Source organism: Pituophis catenifer, unplaced genomic scaffold, assembly GCF_029215685.1.
Source record: "Pituophis catenifer annectens isolate HBS135680 unplaced genomic scaffold, rPitCat1.0.hap2 SCAF_2, whole genome shotgun sequence".
NCBI lineage: Eukaryota > Metazoa > Chordata > Lepidosauria > Squamata > Colubridae > Pituophis > Pituophis catenifer.
In genome coordinates, this window is record NW_027256882.1 from 165,038,665 (window position 1) to 165,065,722 (window position 27,058).

A 27,058-nucleotide genomic window follows, 5' to 3' on the forward strand; every position below is an offset into this window, starting at 1 on the left:
TACCCCAGTGAATCGTCTGAAGTCTTGTTTTCTAAAAAATGGGGAGATAAGAATAATTTAAAAGGTAAAGAGATACAGACAAATGCTACAACAATGGAGGCTTCGATCCTCATGCCAGAAGAGGCTTTATACATTTGTCAGAACTGGGAGAGGTATACATTTTTCATGGGTCCCCACTGCAATTCCACTACTGCTGAGTTATCCTGCAGCTGCTGTTTACATTTCAAAACCCTGCATGTTAAGGTCATTTGCACATTTGACATGTCTGCTTTGGTTTTTCAGTCAGACAGGTTATAAATTTGTATATTTTAAATTCTTCCGAATTTTTTTTTCTTTCATAAATTACATGACCACACCACAGCATCTCCCTCTGCTATTTATTAAAGGAGCCCCACTTTTTTTTTTTCAGGCTTCGCATAAGTCTGGGGTGGGGGGTGAGGGAAATACTGCTGCTTTAAGGTATCCAGTTATTAAAGATTGAAGTTTAAAGTTGAGACTCCTTTTAAAGAAGAAGCACCTTGACTTCAAGGCTGACACAAAAAGCTGAGGGGAGAGAAAAAGCCAGACTATTTTAATCCATAGCAAGGAGGTGCCAGAAGTAATACCACAGCCTTTAAAAAAGCATCAGGCGTTCAACCACAACCCTGGTCCTTCCTCTCGATTTGGCTGCCCTGGGTTGACCTACTAATACAGTATTGCAGCCTGTTTTCAGGAAAGGCTCCGTTTCTAAAAGGCCAAGGAACACAGTGGGCCTCGAGCTCTGGATGGCAAAAAGCCTTGTAAAAGAACAAGCCGTGGGGTAGAATTAGCCTCCTCCACCGAGCCTTCATGACTACAGTCGTCAGAAGGGAACGCTTGGAGTTTTATCTGAAAGAACTAGAGATTAAATAATAGATATGTAGCTTGGAATGAGAAGTACCTAACAAACAGAGAAAGCCTGCTAAGTTGCCGAACATGAAACTGTCTTTTGAGTTGTTGTTTTTTTTCTGTCAGGGCCTTTTCCCCCTGCCTAGTTCAAGCACTCTCCACCCATCCTCGAGTCAGCAGAAAACTAACTCTGCAGACAATTTTCTTGTCCCCATTTTGTTGTGTTGCTTGACTCTTCACAACCCCATGGACCATAGCAGGCCAGGCCCCTTTACTGTCTGCCAGAGTTTGCCCAAATTCATGTTTATTGGGTCAATGAGACTAACCAATTACCAAGCCCAACTGAGTCCACTCTGGCTTGTGGCAGGGATTCATTGTATATGGGTTTTGGACTTACTAAGTGAAGCATCTGGTGCAGAGGTGATATTCAGCCAGTTCATACCAGTTTGTGTGAACTGTTGGCGGAAATTTGGCCAAGGTCGCCGAACTGGTAGCGATGGCCGGCTGTCCATGCTCCTGAACCGGTCCCCTGGTCACCACTCACTCACCCCGCCCATGTTCATTGCCACCATGTTCTTCGCGCACGCACACGTGCATCCTATTGCCCTGCAAGTCCAATGGAATGCGAATGCACGAAGAACATGGCGGTGATGGCAGCAGCTTTTTCTGTGACCTCCGGTACTTTTCGGCAGCCTGTGGGAGGCTTCTTTGCCAGCCGCTTTCCAGAAGCGGCGGCTGGCTGGGGGCCACCGAAAACTCCAGTCAACTTGCCTTCCGGATTTTGGACCAGCCGCCACAGAAGGTAAGCAGCCCGAACAAAGAGGCGGTGGGGGGGGGAGGAAGTGGGGCTAGGGCCGGGGTTGCTAAAGGAAGGGAAACAGGGCAACTGGCAAAGGGAGGGCAGAGGTAGATAGGTAGAAATTACAAAAAATTTCCTACCTTTTCCTGTGGGCATGGCTAGGTGTGGGGTGGTGATCATGTGACTGAGTGGGCGTGAGTGATGTCAAGTTGGCCATGCCCACTCAGTCACATGCCCCCCCCCTCCTAGCCATGCCCACTGAACCGGTAGCGAACATTTTTGAAACCCACCACTGATCTGGTGGATTCCTCCAATATTGCTCTCCCCCCAGAAGGAGGGAAATAATCATCTAGTCACAGCAGGGCTGAAAGAAAGAAAGAGAAGGAGGGATTTTATGGCCTGAAAAAGTGTTTCACCTTGCCATAGATTACAAAGTTTAAGGTCAACTTTAGCAGACAAATATTCATGGATGCTGTCCCTCTAAAGCAGCAGTTCTCAACCTGGGGGTCGAATGGCCATTTCACAGGGAAAGCCCTCTCTCGCCCCCCCACGCCTTCACTCACCCTCACCCTCTGCCTCTGTTGGATCGCTGGTCGCCGTTCGCTTACCCCACCCACTCCCAATCTATTGCTGCCTCCTGAGTCCCAGCTGATGGCTAGAGGGAAAAAAACTGTTTAAATTCTTGCCGCGGGGCTTCAAAGGACCGCCCTACAGCTGAACAGTGTTAAAAGAAAACAAATGAGTAGACCGGTGCCTGCAAAAATAGAAAAAACAGCCCCTTTCAGCTTCAGCGTAGGTTAATTACCATAAGTTGATTTGATCAGCCTCCCGACTCTCAGTTGATTTGCTCTCAGCGGAGGGCTCTGTTGCTAGCTAGCTGCAAAGAGGTAAATTGCTGGAGAAGATTTTTTTCCCCTAGCTATGTTGGAAAAGCGAAACTGAAAGTAAAGCAGGGTCTTTGCTGCAACATGACAAAATGAGGCAGAGAGAGATTTCTTTTTCTTCACCAAAAAAGGTAGGTGCAAAACTGCAAACAATGGGAAATTTAGGGCAAAAGAGGAGGTTCAAGATTTTAAAACACAAAAGAAAAAAAGCTCTATTTAACTAGGGAATTGTAATAATTGAGATACTATTAATTGTATATTGTGTTGAAAGTAGAAATGGTTAAGTTGTGGTTTGGAGGAATATATGGGGGAAATTATTTGGTTTATTATTATTGGTAAATATAATTAATTGATTTGTAAGAAATTGGATTGCATGGAAATAATTGGAATATTCATGTTCATATTGATTAATATACAAAAAAGATAGTTATATAACTAATTGATTTATATTAAAATGTTGAATTTGTATTAAACAACTGTATTACATAATTACATAATCAACCAATGTGAAGATGGATATAAAAATAGATGACAATGGGAAGGGGTATAATATAGAATAGAAGGGAAAAATTGAATTTGATTAAGATTAGAGATGAGGATGAAGGGTAATATTGGTTTTTTAAAAAAATAGATGAGGAATAAATATGGCAAAAAGGAAATATAGAAATTGTAAATTGAAATGACTAAACACTGTTTAAATTTGTGAACCGGCCAAATACTCTGTTCAAAGATAATACATTGTATGTTTGTATATGTGTTTCTAATTATTGCTATTTATTCATATTTGTTCTCTTTTATCCTTTAAAGTTTAACAATTCATTCTTTATCTTAATATCTTTATATTTGTTTGGGGTTGGTTTTCTTCCCTTTCATCTTTTTTATTGTACAGCAATCTTTCTTTTCAAACCTACCACCTCTTTCTTTTCTTTCCTTCTTACTTTCTCTCCCCCCCGCTTCTTCTCCTCCCTACTTCCTCTTCCTTTCTCCTTCTCCTCCTCTCTTCCTCCCTCTCTTACCCTCACTCCTACTCTAATTTCCCTTCCCTTCCTTCATCCCTTTCTATTGCTGTATCCTTTTATGCATATAGACTACTCAGAGAGCTGAAAAAGTTATTTTTGACTGGTCCTCGCACTTTTGACCAGTCCTCAAACTTACGACTGTCCTCACATTTTACGTTTTTGCCCTATCTTGTCACCATGGTGAAGAGAAGCAGTTGTGAAATGAGTGACACGGTTGTTAAGAATGCTACAATGGGCATAAATGATGACCAGTCATAAGTGCGAAGACCGGTCAAAAGTGCGAGGACCTGTCAGAAATCACTTTTTTCAGCCCTCTGGGTAGTCCTTTTGTGCACATGGACTACTCAGAGGGCTGAAAAAGTTATTTTTGACTGGTCCTCGCACTTTTGACCAGTCCTTGAATTTACGACTGTCCTCACATTTTACGTTTTTTGCCCTATCTTATCACCATGGTGAAGAGAAGCAGTTGTGAAATGAGTGACATGGTTGTTAAGAATGCTGCCCAGGCATAAATGTGAGGATGGTCATGAGTGTGAGGACCAGTCAAAAGTGCAAGGACCTGTCAGAAATGACTTTTTTCAGCCCTCTGAGTAGTCCCTATACACATAGCCATGCCCACCCAGTCACATGACCTCCAAGCCACGCCCACAAAATAAGCCATGCCCACAGAACCGGTAGTAACAAATTTTAGAACCCACCCCTGGTTAGGGGTCACCACAACATGAGGAACTGTATTAAAGGGTCGCGGCATTAGGAAGGTTGAGAACCACTGCTCTAAAGGTTCAAAGGACAAACTGAATACAGGTAGTCCTTGTTTAGAGTCCCAAATTTGGGAGTGGCAATTCAGTCACTAAATGAAGCAGCTGATAAGTAAAATCATGTCTGTGTTTATGATCTCACTTCAGCTTTGCTTTACAGGCCTACAGATTTAAAATTATTTTTTATGACTGCTGTAAAAGTGGTCATCGCATGAGGCAGTCGCTAAGTAAGGATTACCTATTGCTCTCTTTGACTCCATGGCCATTTGCACATTCTTGCATCATTCTTGCACAATAATAGCTGCTTTGTGCAAGCCCAGTTTTGCAGGCTGTTCTCGTTTATCTCTCCTGCAGCCCCAGGTTATAATCAACCACAGTCAATCTGAAGCCATCCTGGTCTTTGGTGCCTTCCAGGTGCCTGGGTGATTGGGAGACTGGCATTCCTTATATGCTTCCTGCTTCTGTAACATGGCAGAGGATATTCCAGAGGAGTTTCTGAGGGCATACAGTATCTGTTATGCCAGCCTCCCTGGAAACAATGCCTGTGCCTTCGGGTGTTACTTCCAGCATGGCCCAGATAGCTAATGATCCACAAGCTTAGCTGCAGCATCCTTTGCAGTGTTGAGGTCTCAAAGGATTCTGGGCAATGCCCATGAAAGTTTAGTGGGTGCAGATGAAGTTATATTACGAAGTATGATCAAAAACTGGTGGTACAGTAGGTTTACCAGGCAGGAATAAATAGATAAGATGGCCTAGAAGTGCATAGCTTGGTCCATTCCCATAATTTATGTTAAGTAGTTACTTGATTATCCAGCTGTAATAGGAGACGTTGGGAAGAGCCTTAGCCATGGGAACTGATAAGCGGTAGATGAGCCTCAAGCACTTCAGATGGGACCCTTCCTAGTTTCTTGGGCCACCAAGGTGAAAGGAAGAAATGTATGTTCAGATTTGCCATATACAATAAAGTATATTTAGTTCATCTGGGCACAATTCCTGTCTGGACATACCTATTGTAAGGCTAACTGTGTCAGTGTTTTGCTTAGAGTAAATAATTTACAAAGAATGGGAAGTTTCAATTCAACCCACAGTGATTCTAACGTGGTTCAGTTCTTCGTGCTCTCAGCTGACCAGTTCTGATTTATTCAACAAATCACAACTGATTGCAATGTGCAAATCCATTCCTTATGTGATCTTACACTTGTCTTAAGCCTAGCTGCTTAAGCTCTCATTATTTTTATTTTTATTTTATTTTTAAATTTGTATACCGCCCTTCTCCCTGAGGACTCAGGGCGGTGAACAGCCAAGTAAAAACATAAACTACAAACATTAAAATACAATTAAAAAGATATATATATAAATTTGGCCCCATGATTAAAAACAATAACAAACAATTAAAAACATTTTAAAAAGTGTTAGGCCAGCCCGGCTTGCTGGAAAAAGAAGGTTTTAAGGGCACGGCGGAAGGCACCGAGGTCTTGGATTATTGGTTTGGCTTTGGAAGTTTGACTTAGTGTAACCCAGAAATTGTGGTTTGTAAATCAGTTTATGGTTTAGCACAAAGGTGGGAACCCATCCAATTTGATTAGCAGTGGTTAAAAAAATCCAATCACTTAACTTACTCAAAACAAAGTGAGTATGAGTATGAAGTGAGTGTAGGATGCTGCCTTAACATGTATTATCAGCAGCAGGTCAACACTGAAACTAGTTAACTTTAGTGATGAAATCCAGTAAGTGAATTGGAGGTGATGCAGTACTACAGAGTGCAGTACTACAGGCTGTTTCAGCTGACTGTTAGCTGCAGTTCAGCAGATCGAATCTCACCGGCTCAAGATTGACTCAGCCTTCCATCCTTCCAAGATGGGTAAAATGAGGACCCAGATTGTTGGGGGCAATAGGCTGACTCTGTAAACCACTTAAATCACTATGAAGCGATATATAAATCTAAGTGCTGCTATTGCTATTTTGGTCACAAAGATTATTTTGTACTATGCATATTTATAGTGATAGATAGGCTTTCCAGCTTCTTTCAGCTCTAGGAATTTGTGCCATATGTTTTGCAGTGACAAAAAAGAATTAATACACAGCCAGAGTGGAAGTCTCATAGAAACTTTTGGCTTACTTAACTTTTTTCAAGTGTTCAAGGATTTGGAGTAGTATTAGCACTTTGAGGAGACAGGTATGATATATGTTTAATGGTGATTTCAAGGGGATCCTATTAAAACGTCAAAAATATCCATGAAAATATATGGCTAGCATCGGTAATTGCTAATACATCACTATGCAGAAAGATACGAGTTGTGATGTTTTCCAATAGATAGATCGCTTCTAAAACTCACAAGGAACCTTGTAGATCTGGCTTTTGTTCAGATGTTTCTTTTGGAAGGATCTCGGAAAATAGACGCCTTGTAGTAAGCTTTACCTTAGGCACATGTCTGTTCTGTTCTATCCTTCCCTACAGTGTGCAATGAGGCCTAGAAGAGGGGAGAGAAGGTGAGCTTTGGTAATGGGATCGCAAATCAGAGGAACTTCGCTCTCTCTCTCTCTCTCTCTTCTCCAACCACCTCCAAAACTCTTAACAGTTCTTGCCTTGTCCAGACCTCTTGGCTAAGTCTCAAGTCAAATAAAGTAGATGGCTGGTTACCGCAAGGTGAGGTGATGCTGGGGGCTGCAGAACCAAGCTAAGCAGCCCAAGAACAAGGGGCCTATTGAGGAAAGGGGTTTTATGTCCTCAGCTGGGCAAACACACAAGCTTCGTGTCTGGCCAGATTGGACTTCTGGGGTTTGATGGGCAACGAGTGTGTGCGGAAATAGGAACCCAGGTCATACCTTAGAGTGTGTACTGCAATAACAGAAGGAAGAAAAACTGTTTTCTTTTAACTGTAAAAGGCATGGCTCAGTTTCCAGGATGCCAATATTTAGTCCGCTCTTTGCAAGGATTCGAGACAACCTCACCCAACTTAGATTCCTCTATATGTTTTGGTCTGTGTTGCAGATCACCCCAGTAATATGTCCAGTGAAGATGGGAGCTATAGGCCAACGCATCTGGAAGAAGAAGAGCAAAGCTAGTCCTAAAACAAAAGCAAATTAGCACCTACCAAACAGAGTGTTAATTATGTGCAACTGCACGGAAAGTCAATTTAAGCCAGGAAAGAAAATCAAGTTCTAGGTGTTTCTGATTCTATCCTCAACCTGAATTGCAGGTTCCCTGCTGATTTTGCATGACTATACTTTTTGTGGGGTCCTTGAGATGCTTTCTGAGCTTGGTTGTTTGCTTCCAGACATTTCATTACCAAACTAGGTAACTTCATCAGTGCTGCAAGAAACAAACTCAGAGAGCACTACAGACCCCACAATTCAACCCTGAGCGACAAATATTCTCTTCGATTAGCTATATTTATTCCTTGTTCTTATTATTTTAGAGGAGGGGACAGTACTGTTTTGTCTTTTCCATCACCATTTTGTGTGCTATTTCCAGGACACTGTCACTTGCTCCCTTATACCCTTTTTAAATTTGTAATATGTAGGAGCTGGAATGGAGTGGATAAGGGCTTTTTCTGATTCTCCTTGTAGCTCAAGTGGATAAGAACAGAACAGAATAATAGAGTTGGAAGGAACCTTGGAGGTCTTCTAGTCCAGCCTCCTGCTCAAGGAGGAAACCCTATAGCATTTCAGACAAATGGTTATCCAACCCCTTCTTAAAAACCTCCAGTGCTGTAGCACCCTCAACTTCTGGAGGCAAGTTATTCCACTGATTAATTGTTCGGTCAGGAAATTTCTCCTTAATTCTAAGTTGCATCTCTCCTTGATTAGTTTCCAGCTACTGCAGGGTGTCAAACTCGCATCATGTGACATATCACGACTTTTTCCCCTTGTCTAAACCGGACATGGGCGTGGCCAGTACATGACGCATCTGGCCTGCGGACCGCAAGTTTGACAGCCCTGATCTATTGCTTCTTGTCCTGCCATCAGGTGCTTTGGAGAATAGCTTGACTCCCTCTTCTTTGTGGCAGCCCCTTAGTTCGGAACACTGGTATCATGTCGCCCCTAGTCCAGTGGTGAAATCCAATTTTTTTTACTACCGGTTCTGTGGGCGTGGCTTGGTAGGCGTAGTGTAGCTTAGTGGGTGTGGCTTGGTGCACATGGCAGGGGGAAGGATACTGCAAAATCCCCATTCCCTCTCCACTCCTGGGGGAAGGCTATTGCAAAATCTCTACTCCCACCCCACTCTGGGGCCAGCCAGAGGTGGTATTTGCCGATTCTCCGAATTACTCAAAATTCTGCTACCAGTTCTCCAGAACCTGCTGGATTTCCTGCCCTAGTCCTTCTTTTCATTAAACTAGACATACCCAATTCCTGCAACCATTCTTATATGTTTTAGCCTCCAGCCCCCTAATCATTCTTGTTGCTCTTCTCTATACTCTTTCTAGAATCTCAGCATCTATTCTATATTACAGCAACCAAAACTCAATGCAATATTCCAAGTGTGGTCTTACCAAGGCATTATAAAGTGGTATTAATACTTTGTATGATCTTGATTCTGCACTGCTGTTAATGCAGCCTAGGATTGCATTGGCTTTTTTTGCAGATGCAGCACACTTTGGCTCATAGTTAAGTGATTGTCCATTAGGACTCCAAGATCTCTCTTGCAGTTACTACTACTGAGCCAGGTACCACTCACAGCAACAGCAAAGGAACACAGGGCAAAGCAGGATGATGATTGTTCCTCCTCATACACCTCTACTGCTCAGTGACCTACCACTGAGAATCCACACGTATGAAGAGCCCATTTTTTTCTGATCAGGCATGATCAGGCATGATGTAGGAGGCAATGTCCAGGGAGGAAATAATTCAGTCTCTCCAGCAGCCCAAGCCAAACTGGCCGTGGAGGGCAGTGCCCAGAAAACGGAGGGAATACTGTCTGTACTCTGGCACCATCAGTAGTTTCTGGCCAGATTCCAGCCTAACCTTATCTCCACTAATGTCAGTGAGACATTGTAGATCATGTGCCTGGCAAAACTTGTGCTGGGAGAAGTCTATGGAGATTCTCAGTCATCCAGGTCATGGTTGTCCCAAAGGTGCTTTTTCAGGAGGCAACTGGACTTTTTGTTTTTTTAAAGACTCCATAGACTTTTAGCATCCCCAACAGCCTGCGCCTGTCTTCAACAGTGAAGAGCAGAAAACATCCTGCAGCCAAGAAGGCTCCGCACCCATTTGCACTACTCAGGTGATCCCAAGGACACAGATAAACCTCCAAGTGGCCTCAATGATTCTCTTTAAAAATACAAATGACCAGCTGTCTGCAAGGAATATAAATCCTTCCATTCCCCTGAAGCTTCTTCAGTCAGAGCTGAAGAAGCTTCTTGGATGAGAAGCGAAATGTCTTCAAAGAAAAAAAAAAGGAAGTCTAGTTGCCTCCTGAAAAAATATGTGATGGGAGAAGAGGGAAATTAGCACTTTCAATCTGGACAGATGAAGACAAATACAAGTTGGCTGTGCTTCAGGCTGGAGATGAGATAAAATGGTCTCCTGACCACTTTAGGATTACCACAGTTAATGGGACATGAAGATGAGCCTTCATTGTATCATGAGAACACAGCAGAAGTGGAGGCACACAGATAAGGTAGCAGTCAGTTAACAATAGACAAGCGCCTGGGATCCACTGAAGTAGTCTGTGAATTTAGAGTAATCTATTTGTGTATAATTTTTGCAAAAGCCCTTTAAAAGGGAAAGGAATATTATTGTGGCCTTCACTGGCCCCTCGTGGTGAACAGAGGCCATTACAGTTGCAAAAAAGCTAACTGCCAACCATAAACCACTTGCCTAAAATAAATGCCGCTTTGGGACATTTTTAGAAATAAAAAAAAATGGATAAAAACCTAATAAATATACTGTTTATATCATCTCAAAAAATATGGGAAGATCTTCAGAGAAGCAAAACCCTAGAGGAGCGAGGACTGAAGTAGATCAGCCTAATTCATTATTAACCATGTTTAATACTTCCACCTTAAGCAGTTCCTTCTGTTTAGCTCAGGAGAACAGCAGGCACTGCATTTTTAGAATGGCCAGCAATACTTCTAATGCAAACCTTCTCAATACCTGTTGCAAATGAACATTCCAGAATGCTGGACAAAGGAACTGCTTTTCATAGGAAAGACAAGTCCGTCATTACTTTTCCTTCAAGCATCAGAATTTGTTTTGCCCCCTGCTCAAGGAGGAGACCCTTATACAATTGGCTGTCCGGTCTTCTCTTAAAACCCTGCAGTAATGAAGAAGCAGCTACAACTTCTGAAGGCAAGCTGCTCCACTGGTTAATTGTTCTCACGGTTAGGAAGTTTCTCCTTAATTCCAGGTCTCCTTTTTTTTTTTTTTTGACACAATCCTAACTCCTGAACGACAAGGAGGACAGAAAGCTTGTACTGTTAGCAAATATTTATTTTATTTATCTTTTTCATGTCTTTATTGCACTTCAATTTTAGACAAAAAATAAATTCTCTCTTTTCTCTGCCTTGCCAGCATCTTTAACGAGTCTTTTGGACTCCCAGCAGTAGCAGTAGCAGCAGCAGCAGCAGCAAATAAACCCCTCTCCATTTTCCCATTGCAGCAAATATACTTCAATTTAGGGAGGGGACTCTTTGTTCCTACATACATCTCTAAGAAAAAGTGCAACGTTTGGTTTCATTTCAAAGCAGTGTTGAACAGCAGCAGCAAGTGTCCCTCCCACCCTGCAAAGAACACCAAATATTCCCCACATCATGCAACAGGAGGGTGATTCAAACATGCTATGAGAACTCCTGTAAATGGGATGGAAAGCCTGTCATATATCAATGTAGAGAACCAGGCAGGGCTGACCACAACCAGACAGGGACACTGGGAGATCCTACTGGAGAGAAGAGGGAGTCCAGGATCCCCCCCCCCACTTTTTTTTTTTTTTTTTTTGGTCATCTCCAAGTCTTTTAAAAATATCCCAATGGGTCGGCTTCCTCTTTTAAATTTGTAATTCGATATGGGGAAAAATAGATCCTAGGTTCTCAAGGGCTAGAGCTCTCAAGTCTATTAAATCCGTGCATTTGCGGTTGCATCTTTGTTCTGAGCACAGAATTTGGGGTTACAGAAGTTAGCATCCTGAACATCTCCACTTTCATTCTGTTTCTATTTGTTGTGGGAAAATACGTTTTCTATTCTTTCCAAGTTGGGCTTCAGCAAAATCCAAAGCCCCAAATGCCCGTCAGAGCCGTTTCTCCAATGCTGTGTCACAATCGGGCATAATTAATAATAAAAACAAACAAACCCAGAGAGTGCAATTGAATCTACATACCCATGTGACCCTTTGGTGCTCCAAACCATATACATATTGCATGAGACACTGATGTGCCATTGTGATGTACAGTCTCAGAAATCCAGAAAAACCACAGAATTTTTAGAGATCAGAGGATGAAACTTCAGTATTCAACATAGCTTCCAGTGCCACCTTCACTGTCCATGATTAGTGGAAGCAGAATAAATTATGCAGAATAAACAAATACGGCATCTGTTTATGTTGAATAATTTACTCAGGTCATAATTTACACATTGCTTGGCACAGAATCTGGTTGCTTAAAAGAAAAGTAATATAAAGTGCAAAGAACACACCACTCCCCAAGGAAGGCAGTCTACTGATGAGTGGGTGAATTAGTCAAAAAACTCTTGGGTTTATATGGGAAATCTATAATAAAAGACGGTGCTGAATAGAATAAGAAAGGCAGCTTGGAGAGGGTTTGGGATTCTTGGCCCCATCCTTAAAAAGGGAATGGGATTTGGAATTAAAATGAGAGGCCAAGGGATTGTAGGATGAAATATCTCAAACTTCACCCTTTAAGGGGAACAGATAGAAAAGCACCAAAGCCCAGAAGTAATCCGAAAAGCTGAGCAGAAAAGTCTTCGGCGTGTTTGCTCTGCTTAGCCCTTTCTTCCTTATGGCTGAACCTTATAGAGATGAAAGGAAGACTGGCTAATCCAAATCTCTTTCTCTCTTTCAATGGAGGTAGTCCTCAACTTACGACCAGAATTGAGCCCCAAATTTCTGCTGTTAAGTGAGACATTTGTTAAGTGAGTTTTGGCCCATTTTACAAACCTTTCTTGCTACGGTTGTTAAATTAGTCACATGTTTGTTAAGGGAATCTGGCTTCCCCATTGACTTTGCTTGTCAAAAGGTCACAAAAGGTGTTACAGGATCCGAGAACACTGCAACCATCATAAATATAAATCAGTTGCCAAGCATCTGAATTTGGATCATTTGATCATGGGGATGTTGCAATGTCGTGTGAAAAATGGTCATAAGTCACTTTTTTTTCAGTGCCATTCTAACTTCGGTCACTAAATACATCTTCGGTCACTAAATACATCTAAATACATAACTTCGGCTTAGGACCTGGTTATTTACGGGACCGCCTACTACCACAAATAGCCTCCCACCGGCCGGTACGCTCTCATAGAGAGGGGCTCCTCCGGGTGCCGTCAGCCAAGCAGTGTCGACTGGCGGCCTCCAGGGGGAGGGCCTTCTCTGTGGGGGCACCCACTATCTGGAACAAGCTCCCCCCCGGAGATATGGAGGATCCCGGATCTGCGCACCTTCCGCCGTGCTCTTAAGACCCTCTTATTCCAGCAAGCCGGCCTGGCCTAATTTTTCTCCCCTTTCTTTTAAATTTTAAATTGAAATTTTAATTTGTTTTAAATTTATTGGGATTTTAATTGTCGTGGGCCAAATTATTTAATTTGGTTTTAAATTGTTTTTAACTTTTGTATTTCTGTATTTTATCCTGTGCCTGTTCACTGCCCTGAGTCCTTCAGGAGTAGGGCGGTATACAAATTTAATAAAACCTAAACCTAAAACCTAAATAAACTATTGTTAAGTCAAGGACTACCTGTGGCTCTTTTGAATCATCCAACTACAATCAAGTTCCTATCGCTTGCTGAGAAACTAGACCTCCAATCAACTGACAGCATCTCCATAGGTTTCCTCCTCTTACGACCTCTCTTTAATTTGCTGTAGTCGCAACCGAGAAGGGAGAGCAAATCTGCCACGAACTGATGGAAGACCTTTTGTATTTTTGTTTTGAGATCTTTATGAAATATGTATTACCTAGGCACTCATACCTGACATGATGAAAGAGAATTGGGGCTTTGCTTAATCGGTTGCCGAGATGAGATGGGGATGGAGGTGGAAAACTTGAGTAGTTCTAGTTCCTATTTGATGAAACCATCTACTTGGTAAAATCTCTTTTGTGTGTGTGTGTGTGTGTGTGTGTGTGTGTGTGTACACACTTTCTGAGAACAGCAGCAAGGGAACAGAGACTAGCAAAGGAAAAGAAAAAGAAGTTTTGAGATTGGGGCTACACTAGCGTGCAGATTAAGGAAGCTAGATTTGGGAGTAACTGCCTTACCAGGTGGTCCTACATTTGCCCCACCCTCAAGAGCTACCAAGGATTACTGTTATGTACAATGAAGCTGGTGCTTTTTTTATATACAGGGTAGAGCCTCAAAACAACACTGTATGGAAATATATGTGTGAATATATGCATGCGTGTGTATACACACCCACACCCGTTTAGAAACAACAGATGTGTCCAGTTTGTTTGCCTGATCTCTCTTGGCACGTAAATGATCTTCAGTCTGCATTGTGCTGTGGAGAGCGCTATCTGGGAAATGCATCCTTCCTCCTTTATCCCATCTCTCTCCTCACTGGATCTACTCCAACAAGCTGCCAGGGGCCGTGGGCTTCCTGCCTTTGTTGTGTCCTTTCTACACCTCTTATTTCATCATTACAGTCATTTCCCAAAGAGCAACATTTAGTCCGCTGCAGTAAATTTACTTGATGGTGGATTTTTTTTTTCTTTCTTTCCTAAAGTCTTAGGGGCTTTTGAGATCAATGTGCTGGAATTAAGGGTTGATCCAGAAGGCAAGAGGTTTCTCTGAATGCTGCTTGTTGAGAGTTCTCAAGTCAGGGAGACGAAGAAGCAGCTTGGGGAAAAGCGTGGAATCATCCGGATGCTTCTTGGTTACTAGAGTTCTCAAGGCCCGGATTAAAGTCTCCTGAAGAATTTCAACAGCATCCACATCAGAGATCCCAGAGCGATCTGGGAAAACCAAAACAAACGTGTTAAAAATGAAGACAAAGAAGACATGGAAAAGAGGGGGTGGATTTAGCTGCCTTGGAAAAATGACAACATACAGGTATAGTCCTCAACTTACAACCACAATTGAGCCCAAAATTTCTGTTGCTAAGCGTGACAGTTGTTGCCCCGGTTGTTAAGTGAATTTGACTTTGCTTGTCAAAAAGTTGCAAAAAGTGATTGCATGATCCCAGGACACTGCAACAGTCATAAATATGAGCCAGTGCCAAGTGTCCGAATTTTGATCATGTGACCATGAGGATACTGCAATGGTCGTAAGTGTGAAAAATGGTCATAAGTCACTTTTTTCAGTGCTAAATGAACTGTTGTAAATCGAGGACTACCTGTATTAGGGAGAATTAAACCACTTACGAACAAAATGGAACCTGGAATTGCAGTTGTAAGTCATTGCAGTTATAAGTCGAGTTGCCACATGACTAAACTCAATTTTACAACCATTGTTACAATGTCATAAAGTGAATCATCATGGTCTTTAAGTAAGTCATATGGTCGTTAAGCCAACCACATGGTCCTTAACTAAATCCTGCATATCCAAGGGGCATTTTTTGTTGAAAACCAGCAAAAGTCAGAAATCACAGTCACATGACCATGGGCCCAACTGCAACCAATTGTAATTTGCCGAAGTACCCAAAATCTGATCACTTAATCAAGGAGGAGGGGGAGGTGGCAATTGTAACTTTAAGAACAGGTTGAAGCCTGTCATAACTTCGAATCGTCATTAATTGATCAGTCATAAGTCAAGGACCACTTGCACTATTTCACTAGATTGTCAATATCAAACACAGTTATTGGAAACATCCTGCTATTATCAAATATATAAAGTACAAAATATGAAAGTGATCTGTGTTCTACATAAGATGATGTACAATGCAGGGTATATGCAGGCATGGAACATAACCAGAATTACACAGTACATCTAATTATATTGCATTGCGCTTGACCCTTCATAATCGGTTTCTTCTAGATACACAAAAAGGACAGAATAGACTCTTCTGATAAACTTAATACTTGCTGGACTTCTGAAATTTCAGTAGGTATTTCTCACACACTTTCTTGCTCACTGGATAGAGGAATTTTAATGGAATTCTAAGAAATTTAATCTTGTACCCATTACCATAGCTTTAGCATAATCACAACTGCATCCACATTTCTAAATGGCAACACCATTAGAACCTGCCTATATGTCTCTACGTTGGGAAAACTTTCTTTGTATGATTGACTTAAATATCTTCCTTCTCATCAGAAAATGTCAAAAAAGCAGCTCAATTGCCCGTTCCAATGGGATGCACTGGGGGACTGTTTTTTTCTCCCCAGAGTCCAGCTGGATTTATTTTTTAATTCATCCTTCCTTTTGCAGGCTTCTTCCATTATACCAAATTGGGTTCCATTCTGTTGTGGTTACAGAAATGATCTTACTGGCAGACAGACTCCAACTATGAGATCCTTTGTAAGGCAGGTAGTCCTCGACTTACGACCACTAGTGAGCCCAAAATTTCCATTACTAAGCAGGACAGTTGTTAAGAGAGATTTGCCCCGTTTTATGATCATGTTTGCCATACTTGTTAAGTGAATCACTGCAATTGTTAGTTAGTAACATGGTTGTCAAGTGAATCTGGGTTCCCCATTGCCTTTGCTTGCCAGAAGGTTGCAGAAGGTGATCACACGACCCTGGGACACCACACGCCAGTTGCCGAGCATCCAAATTTTGATCATGTGAGCATGCAACTGTCGTAAGTGTGACAAATGGTCATAAGTCACTTTTTTCAATGCTGTTGCAACTTCGATCATTAAACGAATGGTTGTTAAGTTGAGGACTACCTATAGAGCCATATTGGTGGGCATGCAAGCTCAGCTCCAGCGCACATACTGATTTTCGGGCCTTCTGGGCCCACCGGAAGTCAGCAAATGGGCTGTTTCTGGCCTCTGGAGGGCCTCTTGGGGGGTGCGGAGACCGTTTTTGCCCGCCCCAGGCTCCTAGAGAGGCTCTGGAGCCTGGGAAGAGCAAAAAACAGGCCTACCGGGCCCACCGTGCCATCGCGTGCCAAAATCGCGGGGAGCGCGGGACGGTCGCAAGTGCAGGGGGTGGGGCGCATAGAATTATGGGTGTGCGACACACACACACACACACACACACACACACTTCCCCCACTTTTGGCACGTGATGGCAAAAAAGTTAGCCATCACTGCTATAGTCTCCATCACAGAATTACAGTAGAGAAGGAAGGCCTTTAGCAAAAGCTACTGTACAAGAGCTCCTGCAACAAGTCTGTCTCACTACCCAAAGCCTTAGTCTGGTTGTATCACTGCAACACAGCTCACACCCACCTGCTGAGACAAGGACCACAGCCATGAAGAGGGCCATCTCCTGTGCATCTAAGCTCAAGGAACTGAGCTTTTCGCTGAACTCAAACATGGCATCCAGCAGAGAGCCCATGCCCATGGAACGCAGACTGCCGAGTGAATATGTTTCCCCACTCAGAAATGTTACTTTCTTCTCCTTGGGACTGAAGAGGGTGGAGAAGCGCACCATCAGCACCTAGGAAAGGACGAATGGTGGAACAGTGTCACTAAGCAAAGACACATCTTTTTGACAAACACATTCTCGACTGAATGAAGAAACAACGAGCAACTCATATTTTCCCAGAGCAAGCATGTTATCATCTACATCTGAAAAACCACAAAGAAATTTGGGTGGGGGGAGGTGGCCAGCCTGGAAAAGTGAGATCTCTCACATGCGTGCTGTTTACATCTTGGAAGCAAGCCAAAGGCCTAACCAGTAATCTAGTCCAAGTGTAAAATTGATAAAGATTTGTAGATACAACTTTCTTGTCCCTACTTGCATTTTCCACAGTTGGGCAATTCCTGGGACACAAGAATGCTATTTGGAAACAGTTCCAAATTCTGAGAGGAGAGTGCCTTCTTAATTGTAAGAAAAATTCCCTGTTCCAATATTAAAAGCAACAAGGATGCAGTCTGCAGGGAGGTCTCAGCTTCAGCTCCCGTGAAACCTTGCCAACAAGAATTATGTTCTCCAGATGATAGCAAAACTATTTGACAATTAAAAAGCAATTCCATAACCCTTGAGACTGTGGAAAACAAACCCATCCCAAAAAAGCCGTATCTCTGCGCTTCCTCATTCTTGCTCTCTCATGGCTTCTCTCCAAAGCAAAAAAATCACGCTGAACACTGTTACAATGCAGAAAAGAATTTGAGGCTAACTAAGGTTGCATCAATCGTTTTTTTACACAGACTTGGGGGGGGGGGGCTGCCCACAGAAAGGATGACCCAGTGCTGACCTGGAAAGTGCCCGCTTTGAGGAGCATGACTTGATCCTGCTGGCAGAGCGACTGGAAGCCCGGGATGCTCTTGGCAAACTCGACCACCTCCTTGACAGCTGGTGTGAAGCATTGTAAGAACTCTTCCCACACTTGCTGACTGCTCTTGCCACTGCCACAATAAGGAGTGGCATTCAGAGGACAAGCCTACATGCCACAAAGAGATTGACAGAAAAAGGTTATGTTTGGTCAAGCAAAGCTCAATGCAAATGATCCATTTTAACACTCAAATGGTATTATTTAATACTTTTAAAAGTTGCAACACATAAACACGGTAGCCTTGTTGTTAGAATACATGGTAAACTAGTTTAGCTACAAAGGTGCTTCCAGATGTAATGAAAGGATAGAATTGGTAAAAGGATAGGAGGAGAAGGAGAAAGAAGAATGATAAATGGGTAATTTGCCTCACTGGCTATTCTTTTGGAAAAAAGGATATTTGTATTTTTTTTTCCTTCCAGTCAAAGTTATTTCCAGAACTGACACCAGCACCCCAAGTGGGATGAAAAGGTTTTAAATAGTATCTTGGATTACTAGAAAGGTAAAAGGGGTCGATTTGCCATTTTTCACTTTTCATATGCCACCATTTCAAACAGTCTTAGCAGTAAACTCTGTAGCTTGCCAATGTGGACCAGCCATCAACAACTACCATGTTTCCCTGAAAATAAGACCCTGTCTTATATTTTTTGAACCCTGAAATAAGCGCTTGGCCTTATTGCCATGTGCTCAAAAAGCCCGATTGGGCTTATTATCAGGGGATGTCTTATTTGGGAGGAAACAGGGTAATTGTCATTTTTAAACTGTATTTGAGAATACAGCGAATAAAAGCAAAAAATTGTTTTATTAAAACAATGGATTGGCTCTAAACAAAAAAGAAAACACTAGAATTTTTCATGAACTCATACAGATGATTTAAGAGAAAACACCAGACTTGCTATTTCATTTCTTACTTTCCTTGGTAAAACTAAGAGCCACAAACAATTGTTTGATTTGCCAACAGCAGGAGATATTTTACATTTGTGGTGGCAGCTGCTTGTGGTACACAGCTCTTTTACCTTGTACCGTTTGATCTGGGTATCATAGCCATTCCATCTGGAGGGCACCACTTTTACTATTCAATCCTGTGGTTCATGGTTTTAAAAATTAGAGCAAGTGCCATTCCTGACTTAAAACAGGAATAGTTTTAATAGTTTAAATAGTTTAATAGTTTTAATAGTTAAACAAGGATAGGAACCGGCAATGGGAACCACAGATACCATGCCAGCTTGTTCTGCCAATCCTGCTTAGTTTGCTTTCTTATTTCCACTGCACTACCAACAATTTACAGCAGAGGGATGTCAAGGATTACAGCTGCTTTTTGGCTGAGTTCTGGTTGACCAGAAATTCTCTGGGAGAAGGTGCCATCAGTCATCATGTACTATTTCCCACAATTGTTTGCAGGAAATAATCCCAAAGGGCATGTGCAGAGTGATTATTTCAAGAAAGCTGCCTGTATGGGGTGGATATCTCCACATCCCCAGCCACCACTCCCCAGTATAAGTCTGGCCTACTTACAATGCCTCTTCTGGTGGTTCCCCGCCATGGACAGCTCCTCTGGGCATTTTCCTCAGAATAACCAAAATCAAAGGATGGGTAGCATCCAGCATTTTGCAGATAATTGGCCTGCTGGGTCTGGAAGATTTCATTGCCGTAGCATGAGGGACTGTTGTCAACATAACAGGATGGTTCTTGAGGGTTGTAGCTGGAGAGGCGAAGAGTGGCTGATTCGTATTGCCCATAACCCAGGGAATGATTCAGCTGCGGCTTTTCGTTGTAGTTGGTCAAAGGGGCAGCCTCGGCCCCTGGGGAGCTACTACGCCTGCCCAGACGGTCCTGCCCGCTGAGGAAGATGTCGTGGTAAGCCCTGGAGATGGCATTTATTGCCTCCTCTTCCTGGGTGTTAGGGCTGGGTGGAGCATCCGCCTCAGAGCTCAGGCCCACATCCATGGGGACCTCATTCAGGCTGTTCATGTAGCTTTGCATCTCATCCAACAGGCGCTGCTTCTCTCGCTTAGGGATGCGCCCAAAACGCACAGCTGTGGAAGGGAAGAAGGAGTGTGACAATCTGAGGGTCGAGGAGACATTAAGCTGTAACAAGCAGCAGTAAAGTAACTGAACAGGTAGAACTTTCTTCTGTGCCCTAGCCCTACAGGAAGAGAAGCCGCACCCTAACACGATTGTACCGAAGATGGCATCTCTAACTGGGGAAATAAGGAAAACTGCACGATTTGTAAACGTCACTTAATACGAAATGCTCAGGGAAGCCCACGCAAACTTTCAGGCACACACACTAATTTAGCAGGTGGTGGCAAAGCACTTTGTCCTTGTTCATTTTTCTCCAGCAAAGAGAGGGCGGACCAGATCCAACCCTCCTTCCCAAGCCAGCAGCGCCGCCATAAAGCCAAAATTATAAGCAGATTCTCAGGCCTCTGGGTCACGTACTTAGGAGAGCCACTGTCCCATTAATCAAAGGACACTGCTTGGACTCTGCAAACAAGTGGCTCTTCCCCATCCTTCTCTCCTGCTTTGCAAATTCTGACACAAAAGCATTAATCAGCCCAGGGTATCATTTATCAACCAAGCATTTGCTGACATTGTACCCTTGTGGGAGAGTGACTGCAGAGGCAGCACTACAGGCCAAAAGTTGGGACTAAGCTTTTATCCCTCTAAATACATTAACACCGAAGCATGTCTTGGTATCAGCCCAGCCTTTGCTTGTTTCCCTACCGCTCTCTGCCATTTCCCAATCATTTTAAGCAAAGGCAACCACCAAGTTATTGTTCCTTTAAAAAGGGGGTGAACAGCCTTCCCAGAGCTGGGGACCGCTGTGGTTTATAACACTGGCGAAAGGGAGGAGTAAGTATACGGGAGGCAAATTTCTCATTTCCATCATTGAAGAGCTTCAAAACAAATCGTTCTGCCAAAATTCAGTAGCTAAATTTGGGCAGTGCAATTTGGGGACACGGGAGGAGGGAGCTGAGTTTGTTTTCCATTCCAAGGATGGAAATGAGAGCACGTTGCCTTCCAGAGGTTTTCCTGCTTCATGTCTTCTGTCTCAGAGCTGTTCAAGAAAAGAGAATCCACTTGAATGGCTCTCAGTGTTAGCCAGTGAATTCTAATGTGCTTGAAAAATTGCCCAAAGCCTGATCATGAAGCAAATATTCATGACTATAGATTGTCATTCAAATGAATTCATCATAGTTGCCTTCAAGCCTTTAGTTACAGACCCACACTGCCACAAAAGAGAGACCAACCCTACCCAGATGCTTACCATCTCTTGACATCCCCACCGCCAGACATTTCTTGAAGCGGCAATGCTGGCAGCGGTTGCGATTCATACGCATGATCATGCAGTTTTCATTCTTCACACACATCTTGTAGTTGATGTTCTGCTGGATGCTCCGGCGGAAAAAACCCTGAGGGCCCCAGGAAAGAAGAGTGAGGAGAGGGGAGGTGAGCCAACAAACTTGACACATGTAAAATGAGTCTACTGGTTTTCAACTTTCTACTCTGTTTGGTGTCAGCTTTGGAGTATCCCTCATGCCTTTTTTCTGAATGTTGGCTGAAGGTATCTAAGAAGACAAAAGCTGGTTTATCCTCCCTTGGATTCCAGGGAGTCAACTGAACAACTGGCAAGTGGATAGGCTCTAGCTTACTTGGAAGAAAATACATGGCTGAAACATTCCTTGTTTTGTCAGCTGAATTGATGGAAAACCGGAGGATACTGGACAGTGCTACTGCTTTACCAATGGAAATTCTGATCCCAGTTGTGGCCATAAATCAAGAATTATTGGTACTGTAGTTCTTATTTTAGAGAAACCAAACAACCAATGGAGAATCCAACTTGTGGATTAATAAATTAATTCAATTTGCATGTTAATGGAGAATCCATTAACTAAAGTAGTTTCTCTTTAGCCTGGGATCGAAAACAAAACTCAGTTTCAATTCAAGTTGCACATGCCAATAGGCCTGCCAGTGTAGGATTTTATATTAAGTATCCTAAATATTTTGGACTTTGAAAAAAACAGGATAATTGACTCTTTTGAACACTGGCATTGGAAAGGCTCCTGAGAACATCAATCGACAGCTAATAAAACAAGCTAGTGGATCATCATGAGTCCGAAAGGAGAAGGGCGGTATAGAAATTTGAATAATAAATAAATAAATCAAATAAAACAACCCAAAGTTTTCAGCGGTGACCGAAGTGACCAGATTCAAATGATCATACTTTGGAAACTTATCTGCTGGGAAAGGTAGCAAGAAAGGTAAGAAAAGGATGAGCAGCATCAAGGTTGATGGACTCAAATTATAGTGGCAATGGGTACATTGGAAGACCTGAAGGACTAGATTAAGGAAAGATCATCCTGGAGAAAACCCATCTACATGGTCACTAAAAATTGACACCACTGTCTTTAGGGCACATAATCAACCAATCCATCTTGAGCATTTCAACTTGAACTATTTATAAACAAAGATGTTTTTAAGTCTTCTACAGTCTTGTCATAATAGAAACAAACAAAAGAGGAAGAAAGCAAGAGGATGAACCTACCTTACATCCTTCACAAGCATGAACCCCGTAGTGGAAGCCTGAAGCAATGTCTCCACAAACTTTGCAAAGCAACACCATCCCACCAGTCTCTGCAAAGGAAGAGAGGAACCGATCTTAATTCCCTGCCAGGCCCAGATTTCTGATTCAATCTCCCTCTTCTCTGACCCAGCCCACTGAAGTAACTTTCCCTAACTGGTCTATGGAGATTCTTCATCATCTAGATCACGGTTGCCCCAAAGGTGTTTTTTCCAAAAGGCAGCTGGACTTTCTTCTTTTTTTCTTTGAAAACGTTTTGCATCTCATCCCAGAAGCTTCTTCTTTTCAAAGAAAGAAAAAACAAGAAAGTCCAGTTGCCTTTAGGAAAAGGCACCTTTGGGTTTCCCCAATTTGCTGTCCTCCAGAAATAATAAAGGTCAGCTCCTATAATCCCAGTCAGCATGCCTTTATTACCATAGGATTATGGAAATTGAAGTTCAGCATACCTGGAGGGTAACAGTTGAGAAAGGCTGACAGTGTCAGACTAGCTCCATCAGAATGGAAACCATCTGAACTTTTATTTAAAATGGAAATGACATCGGTCACATGCACACCTGTACAGAAAGATTTTGCACGTTGGGACTACCATTTAAACATGTTTGACTAACTCACCGCTGACTAAATTTACCTCTCACATTCAGTGGAACCCAAAATTCAAAAGCCATGATTCATTATTGTAACTATCATAAGGGACCAAATCACAATACAGCTTAGTACTGCCCAGAAACCTTGTCAATATACTTGCAAAAAGCTACTGTAAATAAAACAATGCTATGCTTCCAATAAGGAGGGTTTCGAAATTTCAAGGGACTGGGCAGAGATCTACGCCCTCTCTAATGGTTCACTTTTTTGCTTGAAGCAAAAAGATTTTGAGCAATGGGTGATTTTCAACATTTGATTAAGTCAGAAAATGAGTGCACCCAAAAGAGCAGTAACAAGAGAGAAGAACAACTGTAAATTATTCAAGGAGAATTTACGGTTGTTAGTCTTTCTATCTGGATCCCAGGTCCATACAGACCCAATGGAATGATTATTATGTCACTCCACCTATATTAAACTGAGAAGAGGAGTTGTATATGGAAAGTCACTTACTTGTGAAAGTGCTGGTAGCTCCATTCTGCTTGGTGGCAGGCACCTTATTTGGTGTTGGGGGGATCTGGCCCTTGCTGGGGTAGCAGATCCCTTCGGGAAACTGGAAGGCTACCTTGGGTGAAGAGGGGGAGCTGGCCTGCTGTGGCTTGATGGCTCCAATCTCGGTGAGGGTCAGCTCTTCTAACGAGGATGGCAGCGAGTGTTGGGGTGAAGACACCAGGTATCCACTGGGAGGGCTGCCTGGAGTGGGGCTGGAACCAGCTGTTGAACCCACATACAGGATCACGCCACCTGGTGCATGAGAAGGGAGAAAGAAGTTGAACCCAGTGCAGAGTAAGAAAGGTGACTTTGGTGGGAATATGCAGGAACTATTTACCTAGGCAAAAGGGACTGAAACATGTTTAAAGTCCAGAACAATGAAATAGCATTTGGAAGCAGGTCAGGCAGAAAACTCCCTAATTTACTGAAGTATAAGGAAGAGGAGGAGGAAGAGGAGGAACAGCACAATCAGACTTGCAAGATTCTAGTTATTATAGCCAATCTCAGTAAAAGTAGTTTTATCCTTCTGGTTTGGTCTAGCTGACAACCATGAACTATGGATGGCACTGCAGAGGGAGTAAGAATCTGCAAAAAAAAAAAAAAAAAAAAAAAGGCTGCCTTCCAAGTCAGTGTTCTCGCTGGAAATCTCTGCAAGAGCACACATTTGGGAAAGATAAAGAGCCACTGAACCCATATCCTGTCCAAGGATGACGTTACCCATACCCCACTGATTAACTCACACAATTCCGACCATGGTTTGCCTCAAGCATGTCACGTACTTCAAACAAAATAAAGATAGACTCTTTATAGAGAGAGACGCTGCTACCATCAATCTGATCATCCCACTAGGTCATGGCCTGTACAATTTATGCCTGACTAAAGTGAATACCTGTGAGGCACATACTATAGCGGGCCTGCCAGAGACCTCCCTGCCTTCATTGCAGTTCCGAGCAAGCAGGCAGGCAGGCAGGCAGGCAGGCAGGCAGGCAAGTTGTTTCTGAAACAAGACTGGTAAATTGCATTTGGCTGGATGGGTCATAAGCTATACAAGCTTCCAGTAGTCTGTTGAAAAAAATAAGACCTACATTTCTAGGTCACTCGTTCAAGAAATATAAGATCCTACATATGAAAGAGCGAAGGATATTTTCAAGCAGCAACAAACTACATCTTAACCTTCCTTTCCTAGCTTTGCGTACTCCATTTTCTTCTTCTTGATGGCCGCAGAAGCAGCAGGATCCAGGCACTTAGAAGCTTTCATTGTCTGTGAGTGAGCAGAGACAGAGGATGGAAGCAGTTTCTACAAATGCAGGCACTGCTGTGTTGCATTTCCACAGGCCTTAACAGCCTGCCTACACAAATGACGTTCTTAGTTGGAAGACACAGAGGTCAAGAATCTGCATTTACATTATCAGAGAGTGCTTTTGGACAAGGCCTTGAGTATGCAATTCCTGTGAGTTGTTCACAGCTCTTGGGGGAGGGGGGGAGGGGGATATAAGCAGTCAAGCCACAGCATCTTCTCACTTTCAACCTTCTTGCATTTCCTAGTTTTTATTTATTTATTTTTTTTAAAAAAAGGATAATGCAGTAACAACTGCGTAGGACAGCTACGAAGCAAACAGATCCTTCTTATTCCTCAGCTGCCATTTAGAAATGGCAAACAAACAACCCCCACCCCAAGCCTGGCACTGCTACAGAAACACAGAAAAAAACGATGACTCCATTTCTCCTACAAAGACTGTAGGCCACCAACAGAGTCCAGCCTTTATGCTACCGAACTGCCACTCAGTCCCAGCAGGAACAAAAATAAGGCACTGCTCTGTACCCAGATGGCAATCTTTTCTGCCCAAGAGGGACCCCTGCCATACACTACAAGCTGTAGTGCAGGAGATACACAGAGCTAAATTGCAACCCGGGCATTTATTCGGCCCTCGTGATTTAAGCCCACCCTTCTTATTCTTGACCCTGGTAAGAAACAGTAAACAAGTGTCTCATTTTTCCAGTCTTCTTTCTGCCAACAGGTTGACCTGCCAAACTATACATGGGATGTCAGAGAGGAGGAAGTTGGGAAACCTTATTTGAACTAGGTCACTGCCACCCAAAATCATCATTCCCCCCCCCTTTTTTTTTTTCCCTGAAAAAAATCTTTTCGTGCACGGCTCTGATCTGTTCTGTAGTTGTTGCCAAGTACGTCTCAAGGTACAAAGCCAATGACCAGCTGAAAGCATGCAGGCTCCATGTGATTGCTGGACAAGACCAGAGAAACAGCAGGAAGCATGGCCCAAGAGGCCCAGTCTGTAGAAAACTAGGGTAAACAAATGGCCCATACAGGTGAACAACCAAACCCCAGAGCTCTGCAGAAAGTCATTCCAGAAAGCAACCTTTAAGCCAGCCTTGCTTTTGGTTCAGGGCACAGTTCTTCACCCTGGTTCCCAGGGAGTATTTAAAACGGCAGGATTATCGCTCCGTATTTTTAGATAGCAATCTAAGACTATTGGATAACAAAGCAACAGCTTGTCATGAAGTTACAAATAGAGGAATGTCAGGATGGAGCTCCAGCTTGCACATACATCCAGCCAAAACAAGGAATTAACTAGGGAAGGTCAACTCACAACCAAAATGGGCCACGTCAAGTGATAGTCCCTTATCTGATAAAGGCTATTAGGTCAGATTTGCAGGCTAACCTGTGCTCTCAAGGCCTCTTTCTACATAACTGTAGTCTAACAAGCTCGAGTAACCACTTTTGGGGGGGATGGGGACATATGTTCATGAGATTGCTTTTGTTTCATCTGCAGTTCATTGAGGGAAATACCTCTGTCACGCTTAACTGCTCCGGTTTTAAAGTAGCATTTTCTCTCTTCTCCCAACACAACATTTAAGTTCATCGTTGGTGCAGTTTTTGATATCAAAGCTAGGATGTGCCCAACTTCAGGCCCTCACCCCTTTAGGCTGCTGCAGGTCTCACTTTTCCCTTTTAATCATTGGATGTGACTTGGGCTGCAGGCAAAGCCGAACACCTGGTTTCTGCCTGGGTAATACTTAACCGGTATTTTTTATAGCACTTGTCAAATCTTCTCCTTAAAAATACAGGGCTTAGTTCTTTTCTGAGAGCGTGTTGGATTTGTATTTTAAAAAATCTTGAGGCCTAGCCCTATAATGTACAGTTCAATTTAAACCAGGAAACAGACTTTGTTTTTGCTGTGTGCTGTCTATCCTATCAACATTGGGTGTATATTACAGGTTTTCCACTAATTTGGCCAAAAAGTAGGCTTTGCATGGCTGTATTTTTAATTGTTTTCTCTCTTTTTGTTATTTGTGAGACTTTCACATGAGCACCAGGAACAGTTGCATTTAAGTTGTCCTAATTGGGTAGGGAGAAGGCACCTACTCCATTTTGCCTACTCCATTCTGGCTCAGCAGCACTCAGTGCCATGGTGATAAATGCTATTTCATGGAGCCCTTCACAATTACATGTTCT

At 42.9% G+C, this 27,058-nt stretch overlaps 1 protein-coding gene across 1 annotated transcript in view; it reads right to left on the bottom strand.

Annotated features, from left to right (window-relative positions):
* Positions 1-10,763: 10,763 nt before the first annotated feature.
* LOC139312834 (nuclear receptor subfamily 1 group D member 2-like) overlaps positions 10,764-27,058 on the bottom strand; it is a 40,298-nt gene continuing 24,003 nt past the window's right edge. Inside the window, exons 2-8 of the mRNA XM_070937964.1 lie at positions 23,545-23,835; positions 22,417-22,505; positions 21,139-21,283; positions 19,383-19,903; positions 17,793-17,978; positions 16,822-17,032; positions 10,764-14,439 (exon numbers count right to left, since the gene is read on the bottom strand). Coding sequence (XP_070794065.1) covers positions 14,243-14,439; positions 16,822-17,032; positions 17,793-17,978; positions 19,383-19,903; positions 21,139-21,283; positions 22,417-22,505; positions 23,545-23,835 — 1,640 coding nt within the window. The 3' untranslated portion in view covers positions 10,764-14,242. The remainder of the gene's footprint in view (positions 14,440-16,821; positions 17,033-17,792; positions 17,979-19,382; positions 19,904-21,138; positions 21,284-22,416; positions 22,506-23,544; positions 23,836-27,058) is intronic.